Here is a 16,401-nt window from a genome sequence, read left to right on the forward strand (position 1 = left end):
TCGGAAAGTGGGGAAAAGCAGAAAGAGAAGCGGTTGGAAGACTCGCGAGTCCTGAGCCCAAGCTCTCCCTCTTCCAGGGCAGCAGACCCAAAAGACTATTCCCGCCCAGAGCCCAAAAGAGGAGACGGGGGGTCGTGACACTGGGAGCCTGGGACCAAGCGCAGGGAGCGACTAAGAGCAGCGCGCACACCCCGCCCGTCTCCTTCCACATCCCGCCGGGACCCGGGAGCATCCCCACGGGGTGGCGGAGCCAGCCCGGGAAAGGCGCTTACCCACTTCCAGGCACAGAGAGCGGTAACCGCTCCAACCCCGACCGCTCGGACAGCTCCTCGTTCTGGGCCGCGCAGCCGCAGCTTCAGCACTCGCGCCCTGCTCCGTCTGATCTCCCCTCACCGCACACCCCTCTCGGGTTGCCAAGCGCCGCACCCCGAGTCCCGGGCCCGAGCCTGTATTTAAAGGTTTCCACCCGAGAAGGCGGAGGCTTCATTCCCCCGCAGCCAAGCCCTCCCGGACTTGGCCCTCCGCTGCATCCCTGCTCCCCCTCCCGCCACTGTAGGCCGGGGCCCGCCCCTATTTCCTGCGGGGCCCAGGGGCGGTGGATACGGGGGCGTGACTAGTCGTCGCTGGGAGGGGCAGACCCCACCCCCCGGCCGAGCCTGGGCAAATCCGCTCGGGCCAGCTCAGCGGCCCCGCCCCTGCCGCGAGCGGCGCTGGGCTGAGCTGTCTGCGCCGCAGGTCGGCCGAGGACCGAGGGATAGCCTCCCAGTTACGCCTAGGTCAGGGTCTAGTTTCCCGGTAGTCTAGAGCTCGCTCTTGCCGTCTGGCCCCCTCTTCCCTCCCTGTGTCCCCATCCTGCCTCACGGCTATGAGGTGGTGCCGCGTGCGCGCCAGGTCAGCCATACTCTGAGGCTGCGGCCCAGGGGGACCGGAAGGTCCAGGCCCCCTTTCCGGTCTCCCCAGCAGCCTAGAGGGCCTGCCTCGTCTTTCGGCCCCCTAGACTCTGTGGATCAGACGTGGCCAGCGGCTTACACCACTCCCACGCCTTCCGGTCCCATGGGTCCGCCGCACCCTCCGGGCCTGCGGCCCAGGGTTTAGTCATTACCTCCGACCCGCCGCTTCTGGGAAGGAGGCGCCTCACGTCAAAAGAATGCTGAGTCCCGTCATGACTGGACCAGTTAGTGATCCCCGTCCTGATCCCTGGGTAGAGAAGTGGGACGGCCCTCCAGGCACATTTTCCAAATACTCCTGCCAAATTCGGGATCTGAGATGTCTGTGCATGATATATAGCAGAGAGCATGCAAGATGTAAGTGCCGCCTAAGAGGAAGTGAAATTAACGTATGGAGTCTCCCACTTTTAGTGAGAGCAGTTCTGTTCCTGTTTCCCCACTCCAAGGTCATCTTAAACGTCAAATTTAAAGAAAGAAAGCACAGTCATGACTTAGTGTTACTAAAACACTTTACTGCCAGGGAAGTCCCCGTCCTGTATGTTTTAACCACAAAATTGTACTTACTGGATTGTAAGGAATCCCCTTTATGACATCCAGACTTCCAAAGTTTGATGTTTACATACTAATTAGTTAGTGAAAGCTGCATTCAGTCTAGGGTAATGCCTTTTGTATGTATTATAAAAGCATGTCTTTCTTTGTCACTGAATTGATGAGTGACTATATAACAGATACATTTCTTTAAAAACAACACAGATTTTTCCACAATGCTGAGTCTGCTATGCGGTACTTAAGTTCTTTAATTCTGCTCAGTTTTTCAAAGTGAATAGAAACAATGCAATTTAAATCCTTTCATTATCAAGACATAGCCTGAGTTTAGCTTATGAGCAGTGTAGGGCGTAGGACCATATATTTAAGAGGTCAGACCTCTGGCATCACAAGGATTATAAATAACTTTTTTCTGATTCCTAAATTTTCTAAAAATAAGCAGTTTTTTTTTAAGCAGAGTTTTTAAGGGAATAATAAGTCATACTTGATATGAAAGTTGCTTTATTCTTAAAACTACACGTGTTGTGCATCCCTACATTTTCCCTACCTCCAGACATCTCCCTCCTCCCTATCAACAGACATCTCAATTTAGCATGATGGCTTAAAATGGTTTCTATAATCTAGTCCTGAATAACACCCATTTTAAAGCATAAACAGTTAAGCAATAAAAATAAACACTTGTTGAAATGTTAATTGAACAGACGTAATTAATTTGTTTGAGAAAAGATATGCAGGGTTAAGTTCCTTGTGAGGAAAAATCACATTGATAACTCCAGTTTTTAAAAAACCTAAACATGGGAGATAATCATGGTTGGTGTTTACAGAACATTTTGGGGGGTGGGGGAGAACCAATTTTATAAATTGAGATTCTGAGTCGAGAAAACTATCAGAAGAAATGGCAGGGATCAAAAACTTATTTTATTAGAATTCCATTTTCTGGGTGGAAAACTAGTATTGCAGAGCCATTTAATGAAAACAGTTTTGCTGGGGATTCAGATATGCACTGACATACAGTGACAAAGTTTAGACTGAGACTTTGTCACTATCTCCAGGAAGTTATATATTTCACAAATTTTGCTATTTTAACACTTAAGTATCACACAGACATTGACATCATAATCATACCAGAAAAACTATACTATTTTTATGTGTATGGTTATTAATGATCTTTTTTTTTTAAATATTTATTTTGGCTGCGCTGTGTCTTAGTTGCGGCATGTGGGATCTTCGTTGCGGCATGTTTAGTTGTGGCATGTGGGTTCTTTGGTTGCGGCATGAGTGTGGGATCTAGTTCCCTGACCAGAGATCGAACCTGGGCCCCCTGCACTGGGAGTGCAGAGTCTCACCCACTGGACCACCAGGTAAGTCCCTGATCTTTAGTATCTGGATGCATCCCAGGTCATAGAGCAAACACGAACTTTCAGTTTTGGGTGTTTTCAGTACAGTTACATGTCTAGCTCCTTTTGAGTAACATATGTCCGCTCAAATAATTAACACATAGGATATTATACCCTCAAAGCAAATGTCTATTGAACCTGTATTCTAGGAAGAAATAAAAAGTAACAAAAGAAATGTAATTGCAACCTAATTTCCTAGAGATTCTTAGAATCCTTACTTTTGAATACTGGCCCCATACTGTTATTACATAAATATTCTTCTTGTAACTCAAAGTTCATCTTAGGAATTTTTAGTTAGGGGTAAAAAGTCTTACAAAGAAACTGGTTAATAAAGGATGTTAACATTTTACTAAGCAAGAGATGCTCACTTCTCTTCCCACAAAAGCCAAACAGATAACAGTGAGTGTTACTAATGTTTTCTATTTATTCATTAATAAAAAGTGCATAGTACAAGCCCTTTATCCCAATCCAAGTACTCAGTAAAAGATTACAATAAACCCTGGATGGCACAGACATGATTTGTTTGGCATGATTTAAACATTTAAAAACAGCAATTAACATTTGGTACATCACATGACCACCTTTGCTTTTAACAAAGTAATCATCAGACATGGTAACAAATACATATGACTTTTCATTTAGAAATATTATAATGTTAAGACTAAACCTACTATTGCAACAACAAAAATTTAACCCATTAACTTAAACTCTCTCCATTTCTCCTTCAAGTTGTTGTTCTGTGTCTTAAGCTGAGCTCGTCAAATTTTAGCACATATTCATTTAGAGTGACAGACTTTGATTCAGGGTGACAGACTTCTGAGGTTCCTTTGAAGACGTAAGATAAAGATAATTCTATAAACACTGTAATATCGCATACCACAAAGACACTAAAAGTAACCATGGAAGAGCTGTATTTAATAGTTACTTCTGAAACTTTCTCCAAGTAGTTTAAAATATGACTTGCTGACCATGGGATAGTGCTTGGATAAATACATGATAAAATCTGTTACTATACACAGTTCCAATGTTAACTTTTTCCACGTGGAAAGCAAAAAATCATTATTTTGCATAAAAGAACATTAAATAACTCTAAAACAAAATAAACTCTTAATGGCATTTGTGGAATGTTTAAGAGCCAAAAGTGATTAAAATGTGAAGCTTTATCTTTCTTTTTTCCAGATTATTTAAAAATGACAGTAGCCACAGTTCAGGTGAATGTTTACAAGCCAAGTAATGAGTAAGAGTGTGCTCAATAAAAAGGCCACATGTAGAAGCTTTAGGAATTAAAGAGAATAATATGAATTACTAGTTAGGTTAATAGAAATACTTTATGTGCTATTGCACACCGTCTTTGTCAGGAGTGCAGAGAAATTTTACAAGCAAAAAAACCAAGACTTAATACTTCACTAAAAACTTTTGTTACTAATTAAATAGATGGTCCATATAGGAAAACGTTAATATTCTAATGTAATGTCAATTAAGTATATGTGACAGAAATGAAGAACTAGGAACAAGAACCCAGATTTCTAGGTCTCTAGCTAACGCTACATATTCTGTTTCCATGTCATAGCCACTTCTTCAACCAAAGTCAATTCTTAATTATTTGTGAGCCACAGATTCAGTGAACACATCAGTATCATATCCATAGACTAGCCTTCTAGCAGCTTAGACAGTAGATCGTTAGGACATATGTGCTAGCCTTCAAAGTTCAGGAGCAAGGACAGAAAAAGGAATGCTTATAGGGATTTAGCTCCATTTAAGCCATTCCTGCCTCTCTGCTTTAAATGCTTTAAGAGCTGTAGAGCTGGGAAGGCTTCCAATAGGCCATATTGAGAGAAAAACCCTTAAATCTATGGTGTTCATTTATCCAGGATTTGACTTACCTGTGTTACAATACCTCTCACTTAACACAAGTAATTAAGAGTAGGTTATATTATTTCAAGAAGTTGAGGACAAAGCCAAGATGCACAGGAGGAATGCAAGCAGTCAATAATGGATTATATAATGAAATGAAGCCCTTACAGTGTTTATAGCCTAGAATATAATCATAATAAAGGGGAAAAAATACCCTATGAGCATCACATAATTGTATCAGAGACTCTATTAAACAGTACAATGATACAGAGAAGTTTATTCAATTCATACAAGTAATTTCTCAGATCTATACAGCTAAAAGCTAAACTGATCTAGTGGGGGAAAATCCTTACATTGATAGCAAAATATCTTCCAGCCCCCATAAATCATCTGCAATCACTTGCTAGGAAAAAATTCCATAACCACACAGGTCATGCAGAATTTTTTTATGCCATTTGTATTCATTTTCTATCAAACTGAAAAAAAAACAATGCAACCTTTTACATTTTTTCACATTTCAAATTTTTACTTATATTAATGCTCCTCCCCACCCCAATCCATCCTATTACCAAACAAGAATGAGACAGAGGTTGAGAAAAAAAAAGATCCTTGATGTTTCTCATTTTCCTCCTTTTCCCTTGGAGTAAATCAAGAATTCATTAAATATTGTTTAAAGTCAGAAAGATAACAAGACTCAAAATTTTTTCTTCAAAGAAAATAATAGAGTAAATAAGTAAACAGGATTCAAATATCAGTAACCAAACAGGCCCCCAATACAGCTTTAAGATAGTTTCATTTAACAGGGAAGTTTTACAACAGAAAAGCAGCTTCCTGAGAGGCACCCACTTCAAAAATAAATTATAGCTTAAATTATTACTGTATAGATTACACCTGGCAAATGCAGAAAGAATTAAATTTTTTCCTCCTTTCATGAACTGTGTAAGGCTAGTGTACAGTGGCTTACAAATTTCATATAATGGACTGTAAATCATCCACCATATTTAAATCATGTTTAAGTTTTCTTATATTAGACATTTTTATGGGAATAAAAACTTAGTAAACAATTACTTCATTTCTTCTTTCCTCCTTTTCTTTGCCACATAAGCCAGTTGTAGTGGATGATACAGATTTCAGCTGTAACTTGTAAAATATTCCAAAGGCTGTCACAGTCCCAAGAACTAGAGAAAACTGCCATCCACAAATAAACTACCAAGGTTAAGTGTAAATACAATGTGGTTCTAATTTTCTTTCATACAATCTCAGATAACCCCAAGTAACTTTATAAATACCTTATTAAAAAACAATCTTTAAACCCATCAAAACTATTTTAAAATATTTAAATGTAGAGATCTCAAATTTCCTTCAATCAGGCCAGAAATTATCACAAAAAGTATGATCACAGTTACAAACAGAATGAATGGAATGTTTAAGTTTAGGATAACCAAAAAAGCCCCATGTAACTTTTTAATGTATCATTTACTCAAATATAGGAAAGGTGATAACACAGGAAGCAAAAATAAGCTTGCCAGTGAAATTTCTAGAAGCTCATGAAAACAATACCATCCCATATTGCAGATGCAAAAGAAAAAACAGTTCTAATGGGGTTAAGAGTACTCTGGTCATCTTCGTTCATTTGGTCGTGCAAGGTGTTAACTATTTTTACTTCCCATATCCACAAAGTTAGTCCACAGGAGGGGCTGGTGGATCCTGTCCCTGGCATTAAAGAGAGAGGAATTATGAAATTGACTTCTTAAATCTCCCAGTGCAACCAGTCTAACACATGCAGTAAGAATTGAGCAGCAATGCCCCTCACCTTCCCATCCCAAATCATATACTTATTTGGACCTCTTGTACGTTTTTGCACAAGGGAGCACTAGATTAACACTGTGATTCACCGATGTTTGTCTCTTTCTTCCTTGTAGCATGGAAGAAAGGAAAATTTTGTAACAGTGATATTGACTTAGGTAAAAGTGCTCTCCCTGACAGCTCCAGAGGTGATATTTAAACCAATCAAGGTAGTCTCATCCCTCTTGCTAAGGTGACTAAGTACAGTACAATCAAAGTGAAGCTAAAGACATAATTCTCACTACAGAATGTCAGTCAATGAGGAAGTATGTGGCACCAGTTGCAACTGGCAGCCGCCCTATAGGGACCAGAAAGGGAGCCCACCTTGGAATAAAGCTAATGGTCTGAGGAAAGAACCCGGATCTTTGATGACGCTGTTAAACTTTCTAAACATTAATCCTACCTCTGGATTTTTTAATGTGTAAACCAATAAAGCCAATTACTTAAACCAGGCTGAACAGATTTTTTTATTTTCCTGCGGTACACGGGCCTCTCACTGTTGTGGCCTCTCCCGTTGGGGAGCACAGGCTCCGGACGCGCAGGCTCAGTGGCCATGGCTCACGGGCCCAGCCGCTCCGTGGCATGTGGGATCTTCCTGGACCGGGGCACGAACCCATGTTCCCTGCATCGGCAGGCGGACTCCCAACCACTGCGCCACCAGGGAAGCCCCTGAACAGATTTTTGTTACTTGTGATAGAAAGCTTCTGAACTGTAAAGGAAAGAGCAGACCTTCTAGGAATCTTCAGGAAGATTCCATTTATTTACTCTGACATGCTATATGAGGCCCTAGTTGAGGATAATGAATTTTTCTACTTGGAATTAGTCAATATGTTTTCTTGCTTATTCCTAGAGCTGTGGGACTATTATTTTTAGAACTGCTGGTCTACAATAAACTAAGGTTCAGAGGACTGTCACTTTTGAATGGCTTCTAATTGAGTTGGGTTTCTTTAGTTCCAAACATTGAGGATGTTGCTTTTTGATATGAAAGTAATAAAACTGTGCACAGAAAGTAAGAAAAAAGGCTTAGGAGAAAGCACTTTATCAAGACAATATACAAGCTGTTTTATGGATACCCTCCTCTCCAAGAAAACCCTAAAATAAATTTAAGGCATTTTATATAGTGTTAATGATGCCTTCCTTCTTAAGTCAGCATGCTACATATATAAATGTTTTAATCCTAAAAAACCCCAAAGCACTGACCAGTTAACACTGCACATTTGCTTTCTCCTGTATAAGCAATTGGTCTAACCAAACTTCTTTTTAATAGTAACAACGAAGGATTGGGGAAAAGAAGCAATTCTTTTAGGTTGGAAAAGGGAATAAGTGGGATAATTTGGTGTTCAACAAGTAAATCTGTCATGGAAATATTTTTAGACGTAATATCCAAATCAAATGGGAAAGAAAAAAATATAAACACTGGTTCTGAAAATGATTAAAGGAATCCTTTAATGGAGGCTCTATCAAAAATTCCCTGTTGGGTCACTTTATCATACTTTCAGTTAGGTTCTAAAAATGGCTGTAATCATGACTATCAAGATTATCAACATGAATGATTCCTACCTCTCCTTTTGCCAGCTCAGTTGACCTATTGTGATGCAGAACTGGAAGAATGAAGTTGAGAGAAATAGGATGGGAAAACAGGTTTAGCCAGATAGGCTCAGTGTCTCTGTTGTATTTGATAGTGAGGACAGAAGCGGAGAAAATGAAGAATGTGTGTGTAGAAACATTTGAACTGTAGCTAGTAAGAGAATTTGGGGAGGGGGAGCTGGAAGCATACGAGGCAAGGGATCAACTGTGAGGTGGATAGAACTGGGTAGTGGAAGACTGAGATTTGAGAAATACTGCTGTGGATTATTATGAACTGGATCACTTTTATGTTTCTCACATGAGTAAAGACTGGAATTCACCTTAAAATGATTTGGGGGCTACTGGTCTGTAGTTCTCTCTAAATGTAACTCCACGAAGATTAAGCCATTTGGGGTTTCAAGATTTACTAGGACTACATAGGAAGAACTTACTCCGTGAGCTAAATCTTCCTTTTGCTAATTCAGATTATTTCCCTCAAAACAAACTCCTCCCCTTTCCCAGACCACACCCATCCCCCCACCCCAAACATTTCTAATCCACAACACTTACATTATGAGGACCGGTTGGTTTTCCAGTTAGGTTGGATCCTCTTAGATTAGGAGGTCTCAGTAGAAACAAGATCACTGCAATAACCATCCAGGCCATCAAGATCATAGTAATACTGATGCCATTATCACTAGGGGGTCCTGGTACTAAAGACAAACAGAAAATGTATTTGCAACAAAAACTGTAGAAAAATTATAATACTGTTAGATAAATGTAAAAACAAATCCTAATGTTTAAATAGCAACTTGAAAAATTATATAAAAAATGCATTAGTAATTTTAAGAATTATTAAATATTACAGCTTCAATTTCCCTTTCCTCCTGTGAGGAAATCGAAATGGTAAATGGTGTAAAATACTCATAAGCCAGAGCCTATTAAAGATTTTTAATAGTATAGTAGTTCTTAATATTTTGGGGCAATAGAATCCTTTGAGAATTTGATAAAAAAGGACTCTCTTTCCACTATAAGAATCCATGTATACACATTCAACAATTTTGCATATAATTGCAGAAGATTCATGGACCCACAAAGCCACCAATCCATAGATATACTGAGATCTACAGAACTCAGGTTAAGACCACATGATACACAGTTAAAACACTCTAGGGGTGAGGAAATTATGCATTTTAATTACAGAAGTAGCATGAAAAAATAACAGAGCTTAAGGAAAAGGGGACATCCACGTTGTATAATTTATGAATTAATATTCCTTTATGACATTCTCAAACAAATAGATATTAATTTGGCATTCTTTTTTGCAAAAAGAATTTGGATTCAGATCTAGATATTATAGTCTATGCCTTTATCAAGAGAAAAAAGTCAGGTTTCTGGATAGGTATCAGTCTTTCCAGCTCCTTAAAGCAGCCATATCTTAAATATTTATTTAAGTACCTAGCACAGTGCCTAGTTCATGGTATGAACTTAATAAATTTCTAATAAATGAAATGTATATTAGAGAACTCAAAGTATCAAAAATGAAAATTCTAGAAGATTAGATTTAAATAGCCTGTCAAGACTATGTATAAATGTTTGGTTTTGGTCTCACTGCCTCAGGAAAAAGTAAAAGAAATCCAGACAAGATTCTGAAACTAAGCAGATGCATTATGCATTACATTGAGGTCCACGGGCCCAGGGCCGAGGTGGCACTGCTGAGGCCAAAGGGGACAAAGTCAAGCAAAGAGCTGAGCTATCCCAAGAGCAGACTGGAGAGGAACCTAGTCTCTGTTCCAACCCAATCACTTCTCCAGGAACAAGTACCACAGTACTCAGGGGTCATCAATTTGCAATGCTTATCACACAATGAATCAGCATTTCCCCCCTCTATATCCACATTCATTCCTTTCCTTGTTCCCTCCTATTATATGTGCCTCCCTTCATAACTAAAAACCAATTTCTCCACTTAAGTTTTAGATCCCATCACTCTTGCAGAAATTTATCCATTATCCTCTCTCTTGTGAATTCAACACCCTCTTCTCCATTGCAGCCATCCCATAATCACTTAAACATGATTAAGTTTCTCCCATATTTAAAAATATATATATATCCCTCCCTCAACCTCTTTCTCTGTCCAGCTATCAAAGCTAACCTCTTGAGAGTGGTCTATATTTACAACTATACTTCACTACCTCCCATTCACTCCTTAGGTTGGCATCTACCTACATCAACATTCAAACAACTCTTTGAAAGGTCACCTATGACACCTGCAGGCTGCTAAGCCTAATGGGTAATTTCAGTCCTCATTTTCCACGACCATGCTCTCCTTAAAAGACTTTCTTCCTTTGTATTCTGTGCCATTACCACTGCCAGATTTTCTTTCTAACACTTAGCCACTCCTTTACATGCTCATTTTCCTCTTCCTGGCTTTTAAATTTTGGAATTCCTCATGGTCAGTTTTAGGTTCCCTTCTCTTCTTTCTCTGCATACTATCATCCTCACCTGTGGCTTCACTTACCTTCTGTATGCAGACCACACCTAAATTTATATTCAGCCCCAACTTCCCTGAACTTCAAACCCAGTATCCAATTATCTATCTACATCAGTAGTTCTCTATTTTTTTTTTAAATATTCATATCAACAGTTCCTAAACTGTGGTGTACTGTAGAGCCAATGCTTCTTAAAAATGTACCTGAACCCCACCTCGTACTTAACATACTCAATATCCCAAACTAAAACCACGAGCATCTCCCCTGGCCCACCCTCCATGCCCTACCAAATTGGATTTCTATCCATCCAACTGCCTAGGCCAGAAACCTATGAAAACACCTTTTATTCCCTCAATGACCCTCTATTTAACCCATCATGAAGTTTCTGTCGAGTGATATTTAGGAAGTAAATATTTACTTCCTAAATATCACTCAAGTCTGTCCACTTTTAGCTCCGTGCCCACACTTGCTCAAGCTACCATCACTTCTTGTCCGGTCTCTTAACTGATCTCCCCATACCTACTCTTGCCTCCTCTAATTCTGTCCTTTAAGCTGCTCCAAGAATGGTATTTTTTAAAAAATCAAATACTATTATTTTTATTACTAAATAATAGCTAAAAGTTGAGTTGTTACTCTGAACCAGGCATTCTCTCTTAATCCCTTTTAACAATTTTTTTTTTTTTGCCACGCCTGGAGGCTTGTGGGATATTAGTTCCCCAACCAGGGATTGAACCCCAGACACCACAGTGAAAGCGCCGAGTCCTAACCACTGGACTGCCAGGGAGTTCCTCAACAATCTTATTTTATGGTCGGTACTATCATATCTTCATTTTATAAATGAGGAAACTGAGGAAAAGTGGGGGTTAAATCCCAATGTCATAGAGTTGGCATGTGGCAAAGCTGGGATTTAAATACAGTGGTCTCATTCCGTAGACTGTGCTCTTAACCTCTTTGCTGTCATAATTTCTGACAGTATCACATTAGAAGACAGATCCCTGAAAATTACTACTCCTGTGGGTAGTAAAATTGGAAAATACAGGGACTTCCCTGGTGGCACAGTGGTTAAGAATCCGCCTGCCAATGCAGGAGACAAGAGTTCGAGCCCTGGTCCGGGAAGATCCCACATGTTGTGGAGCAACTAAGCCCATGTACCACAACTGCTGAGCTTATGCTCTAGAGCCCGTGAGCCACAACTACTGAGCCTATGCTCTAGAGCCCGTGAGCCACAACTACTGAGCCCGAGTGCCACAACTACTGAAGCCCACATGCTCTAGGGCTTGCATGCCACAACTACCAAGCCCATGCACCTAGAGCCCGTGCTCCACAACAAGAGAAGCCACTGCAGTTAGAAGCCCACGCACCGCAACTAGAGAAAGCCCACGAGCAGCAATGAAGACCCAACGCAGCCAAAAAATAAAATTAAATTAAAAAAATAAAAATGGGAAAATACAGATTTTAAAAGAATTTTGATAGATAAACTCATAACTATCTGTTAGGTAAAACTAGATTATTTAAAAGTAGTCAGAGAAAGATAACTGTGCCTTCTATACATGATCACTTCTTATAGTGCCCTCTCAGAAGTAAAATGCTAGATTAATTGTACAGACCAGAAGTGTAAGCCCAACGCCAATTCTTACGTTATTCAATTTGGAAAATGGGTCCCTTACTTTTTGATACTCTTCACAGGTAAAAGATTGTGAAGCTTCAGAGAGTTACCACAAATTTACTAATGCCTATTTCTAGACAAAGCAACCCTGACAAAATGCCCGCTCCATTTTAAGACTCTCATAGTGATAATACAACTCCTAGTTCCCCATAACTGTCTCCTAGCTTGGTTCCTATTGCAGCCTTTCCCTCCTGCATACTACTGCCAAAAAAGTCTGCTTAAAAAACACTGCTCTTAACACATCTCTGCTGGCTAATCCAGTGACTCACTTTCCACTGCTACTGCTTCAACTCTGAACTCTTCAGCCTGGCCTTTCCTCATCAGATGTGGCCCTACTCATCAATATTACCTCTTACCATTTCTCAGAAAAAGCATCCCCTGGTCTAGTCAACTCCATTCTTTCTTCCTTCTTTAGCCAGTGGTTCCCTGGCCTGTCTGCCCATCAGAATAGCCTGTGATGATACCAATGTCACAGTTTCCAAGGCCCTGCCTCACATTATCTAATTCAGGAGCAGCTCAGGGGTGGGGTCAGGAATCAACAATATTTTTAAAGCTTTCCAAACGAATCTGATGCAATAGTTCAATGCTAGTGTGACTAACAGCACTTGCCAACTTTGCAAACTCAGTCCTTCTGGGGACTGATTATTCTTCCCCATCTGGCATGATATTACAACTAATCTCATTTAATTACACCCCTCTCTCATCTGTAAAAAAGTCTCCGTTTTCTCTGCCCACTCTTTCCTTTCTTCTCTAGACTAGTGTAGCACTTCTAGTTTGAAGGAATGGTTTCCTACTTCTCCTAATTAGGTCATTAACTTTTTAAGAACTGAGACCATCTCATAGCTGTTTGACTCCACCACCTCTTAGATATATAATCTTTGTGCCTCGATTTCCTTATCTGTGAAATGGAAATATTACAATCACCTCATAGGTAGTTAGAAAGATAGAAGAGAGAAATGGTCAGTACATGGAAAGCAGCACAGTGCCTGGTACACAGTAGGTATTCAAAAAACATCAACCATTATCAATCTGTGCTCTAGTTAAAATCAGTATTAGGATCAACTAGAGCACAGAAAAGACTGAGTGCAGAAAATTCCTTGTGTGAATAGCTAGGCTGGATAAGATGGTGAAGTGAGAATGAAAAAGGGTCAGACACAAATGGTAACAGGATGAAAGAAGCACAACACTTGGCGACTGCCTGGACTGGTTATGGTAGGAGGAAGAAAAAGTAAGGGTGCCTCTAAAATTTCTGCAGGGCGGTAGTATGCAGAAGAATTCTCCACTTAAAAGGCCAAATGGATGCAGGTTTGATCTGACTTCCCAGGTTTGACCTGACCTCCCAGGTCTGATAAGAGCATTTCTCTTATTCTCTAATAACTTAAGGCCCATCTCAGAATAAAGGACAATAGCTGAACCAATTATAGTCGAACCTCTTGATCACAGTCAATGTTTTTCTGTTTACAGCAGTAGCACAAACTTAAGATTGGCTCTAGAATGTACTTTCACACGGACAAACAGTGCAAGGTTATGAACAAAAAACTGGAAACAGACCTAAACGTCTGCCAAGAGTGTCTGATTAAGAAATTATGGTATATTTCTCTCCCATGTTTTCTCATCCTGCGTCTCCTCAGGGAGCACTATGGGGGGCTGGTGGTGGCTGCAGTGTCTGATGGCAGGCATCCTATTTCTATGCTGAGTTCCCTCAGGGCTCACCCTCAGGCAGCTGTAATGTGAGGGCTTGATGGCTGCAACATCCTTTGCTTACTGAATTGGCAGGCATCATTTAGTTTCATTGATAAGGTGCGTATTCAAGGAATGATTTAAATGAACTCAGACTCTTGCATCTTCCCGTACAAAGAAAAGCGCTGACTTCATTAACTTGCTATGTCTGTTTTTCTTTATGTTTTTCTTTTTTTTGCTGCGCCACATGGCATGCAGGATCTTGGTTTCCCAACCATGGATCGAACCCACACCCCCTGCAGTGGAAGCCTGGAGTCTTCACCACTGGACCACCAGGGAAGTCCCTGTCTTTCTTTAATTAACAATAATCTTTTGATGTTCCTACTACCTGGTTTCTTGCAAAAACTCCTATATATCCTGGCTCCTCCCTTACCTCTTCAGAGCAGTCCCTCAGTGTCATCTGAGAGGCTGTCTTCCAGGCTTAAGTCCTCAGCAAGTCTATCAAATAAAATGTAATTCTCAAAAGAGAAAAAAATTATGGTATATCTGTAAAATGGAATACTATGAAGTTATAAAACAATGTTGAGGGAAGTCTCCATGAGATATGCTATATTTTGACAGAGAAAAAAAGCAGGTGAAAAACAGTGTGTACTAAGAAAGGGGGGCAAATAATATATATTTTGCCTGTACATGCATAAAGAAATTCTGGAAAGCTACATAGAAGGCCAATAATACCTAGAGATAGGACATGGTTAGATGGGAGAATATGAGTAGGAAGACACCTTTTCACTATACACTAATTAACTTCTTGATTTTTGAACCATATATAAAAACATTAAATTGAATGAAGCAAAAACAGTAAACCTAAAATGTCTTAGGATTGGAGACATTGGGTATCTGAACTGACTTAGACTTTTTGAAATATCCAGGAATGGGGATGAATGGGGTCACTATAGGCTTTCTGTGATTATTCGCAGTCCCTTGTGACAAGATCTACTTCTTCGTGAGGTCTCAGAACAGGCATGCTACTCAAACTCCCCGACACAGCATGCGGCTAATACAAACAAATACCAGGAGCAGCTATTTTAAAGTCAACACACAGAGCTGAAAGGGCCTTTGAATGAGCTGACCACTATGGTTTTTATTGTGACAACTGTTTGGCACTAAATATTCTAAATATTAACGTAGTGCCAAGTAATCTAGATATTAAGAAGCACAATCTGGGCTTCCCTGGTGGCGCAATGGTTGAGAGTCCGCCTGCCGATGCAGGGGACACGGGTTCGTGCCCCGGTCCGGGAGGATCCCACATGCCGTGGAGCGGCTGGGCCCATGAGCCATGGCCACTGAGCCTGCGCGTCCGGAGCCTGTGCTCCGCAACGGGAGAAGCCACAACAGTGAGAGGCCCGCATACTGGGAAAAAAAAAAAAAAAAAAAAGAAGCACAATCACATGCAGGATATAAAGTCTGTTCCCCTCACTGCCTAGGAATTAATTGCCTTAAAAGGGTAAATACTTTTTACTCTATGGTCTAGAAAAATGTCAAATCATAAAAATGTAAAAGGACTTTGTACACCAAAATACAGGGTTCCATTTTGCTCAAGGGTTAAGTCTTTGGTTACAAGAAAAAGTATTACAAATAAGATGTCAAATGGAATATTCACAATGAAGCTATTAACTTAGCTGGACACCAGGAAGATGAAAGAGAAGGGAGGCTCTAAGAGCTGGCAGATCCTGAGGGATTATTTCTATAAATGTATACAGGTTTCCAGTGGGAAAGGCAGAAACAGAACAGCAGTGAAATTGGACAGTGCACCAGCAGGCTTTAACCCTGTGATTTTGGAGTTGTATACAGTAATTACAATATCCTCAGAACATCTACCCATCTTTTGATTTACTCCAAAATTAAATTAGCAATAGAGCTGGTTTCCACAACTCTTTATCTGAAAGACAGTCTTTCAGAAGAGTGGGCAGACTCATTCTATGCAGCTCTAGAGAACAAAACTGTGGGTAAATATCACGATGAAGTGGAATGTAGCTCAATATAAAGAATCATGCAGCAACTAGATATGCTCACAGATTGCAGCTAGATTCTGCTACCACATGAAGTAATGAACTTCATATTCTATTAAATCATCTCAAATACATGCAGCACATCATGGCAGGCACAATGGATACTGTGATATTATGATATAATAAGAAATACATATATTTGGTCTTCATTCTGGTTCCTGTCGGAAAGCTGCTAAAATCCTTGGAATTTCCTGAGTGATAAGGGTGACAGGAACATCTTTTCTTATTCATAATAAACCCCTTTCAACCATATCTGAGTTGATGTTAATGAGGTGACTCTTAGTGGGCCCCCAGAAAGCTTCAGGATGGGGACTCACTGGGAGTCTGACCAAGTGATTAGAA

The 16,401-nt window shown here is 40.3% G+C and overlaps 2 protein-coding genes across 2 annotated transcripts in view; both read right to left on the minus strand.

Moving 5' to 3' along the window:
* UGDH (UDP-glucose 6-dehydrogenase) overlaps positions 1-571 on the minus strand; it is a 30,748-nt gene extending 30,177 nt beyond the window's left edge. The window contains exon 1 of the mRNA XM_067735743.1: positions 273-571. The gene's annotated coding sequence lies outside the window, so the exon portion shown is untranslated. The remainder of the gene's footprint in view (positions 1-272) is intronic.
* Positions 572-3,294: 2,723 nt separating this feature from the next.
* SMIM14 (small integral membrane protein 14) overlaps positions 3,295-16,401 on the minus strand; it is a 69,801-nt gene continuing 56,694 nt past the window's right edge. Inside the window, exons 4-5 of the mRNA XM_067735749.1 lie at positions 8,726-8,868; positions 3,295-6,457 (exon numbers count right to left, since the gene is read on the minus strand). Of these exons, the coding sequence (XP_067591850.1) occupies positions 6,425-6,457; positions 8,726-8,868 (176 nt within the window). The 3' untranslated portion in view covers positions 3,295-6,424. The remainder of the gene's footprint in view (positions 6,458-8,725; positions 8,869-16,401) is intronic.

This window comes from Pseudorca crassidens, chromosome 4 (genome assembly GCF_039906515.1).
Source record: "Pseudorca crassidens isolate mPseCra1 chromosome 4, mPseCra1.hap1, whole genome shotgun sequence".
NCBI classification, from domain to species: Eukaryota; Metazoa; Chordata; class Mammalia; order Artiodactyla; family Delphinidae; genus Pseudorca; species Pseudorca crassidens.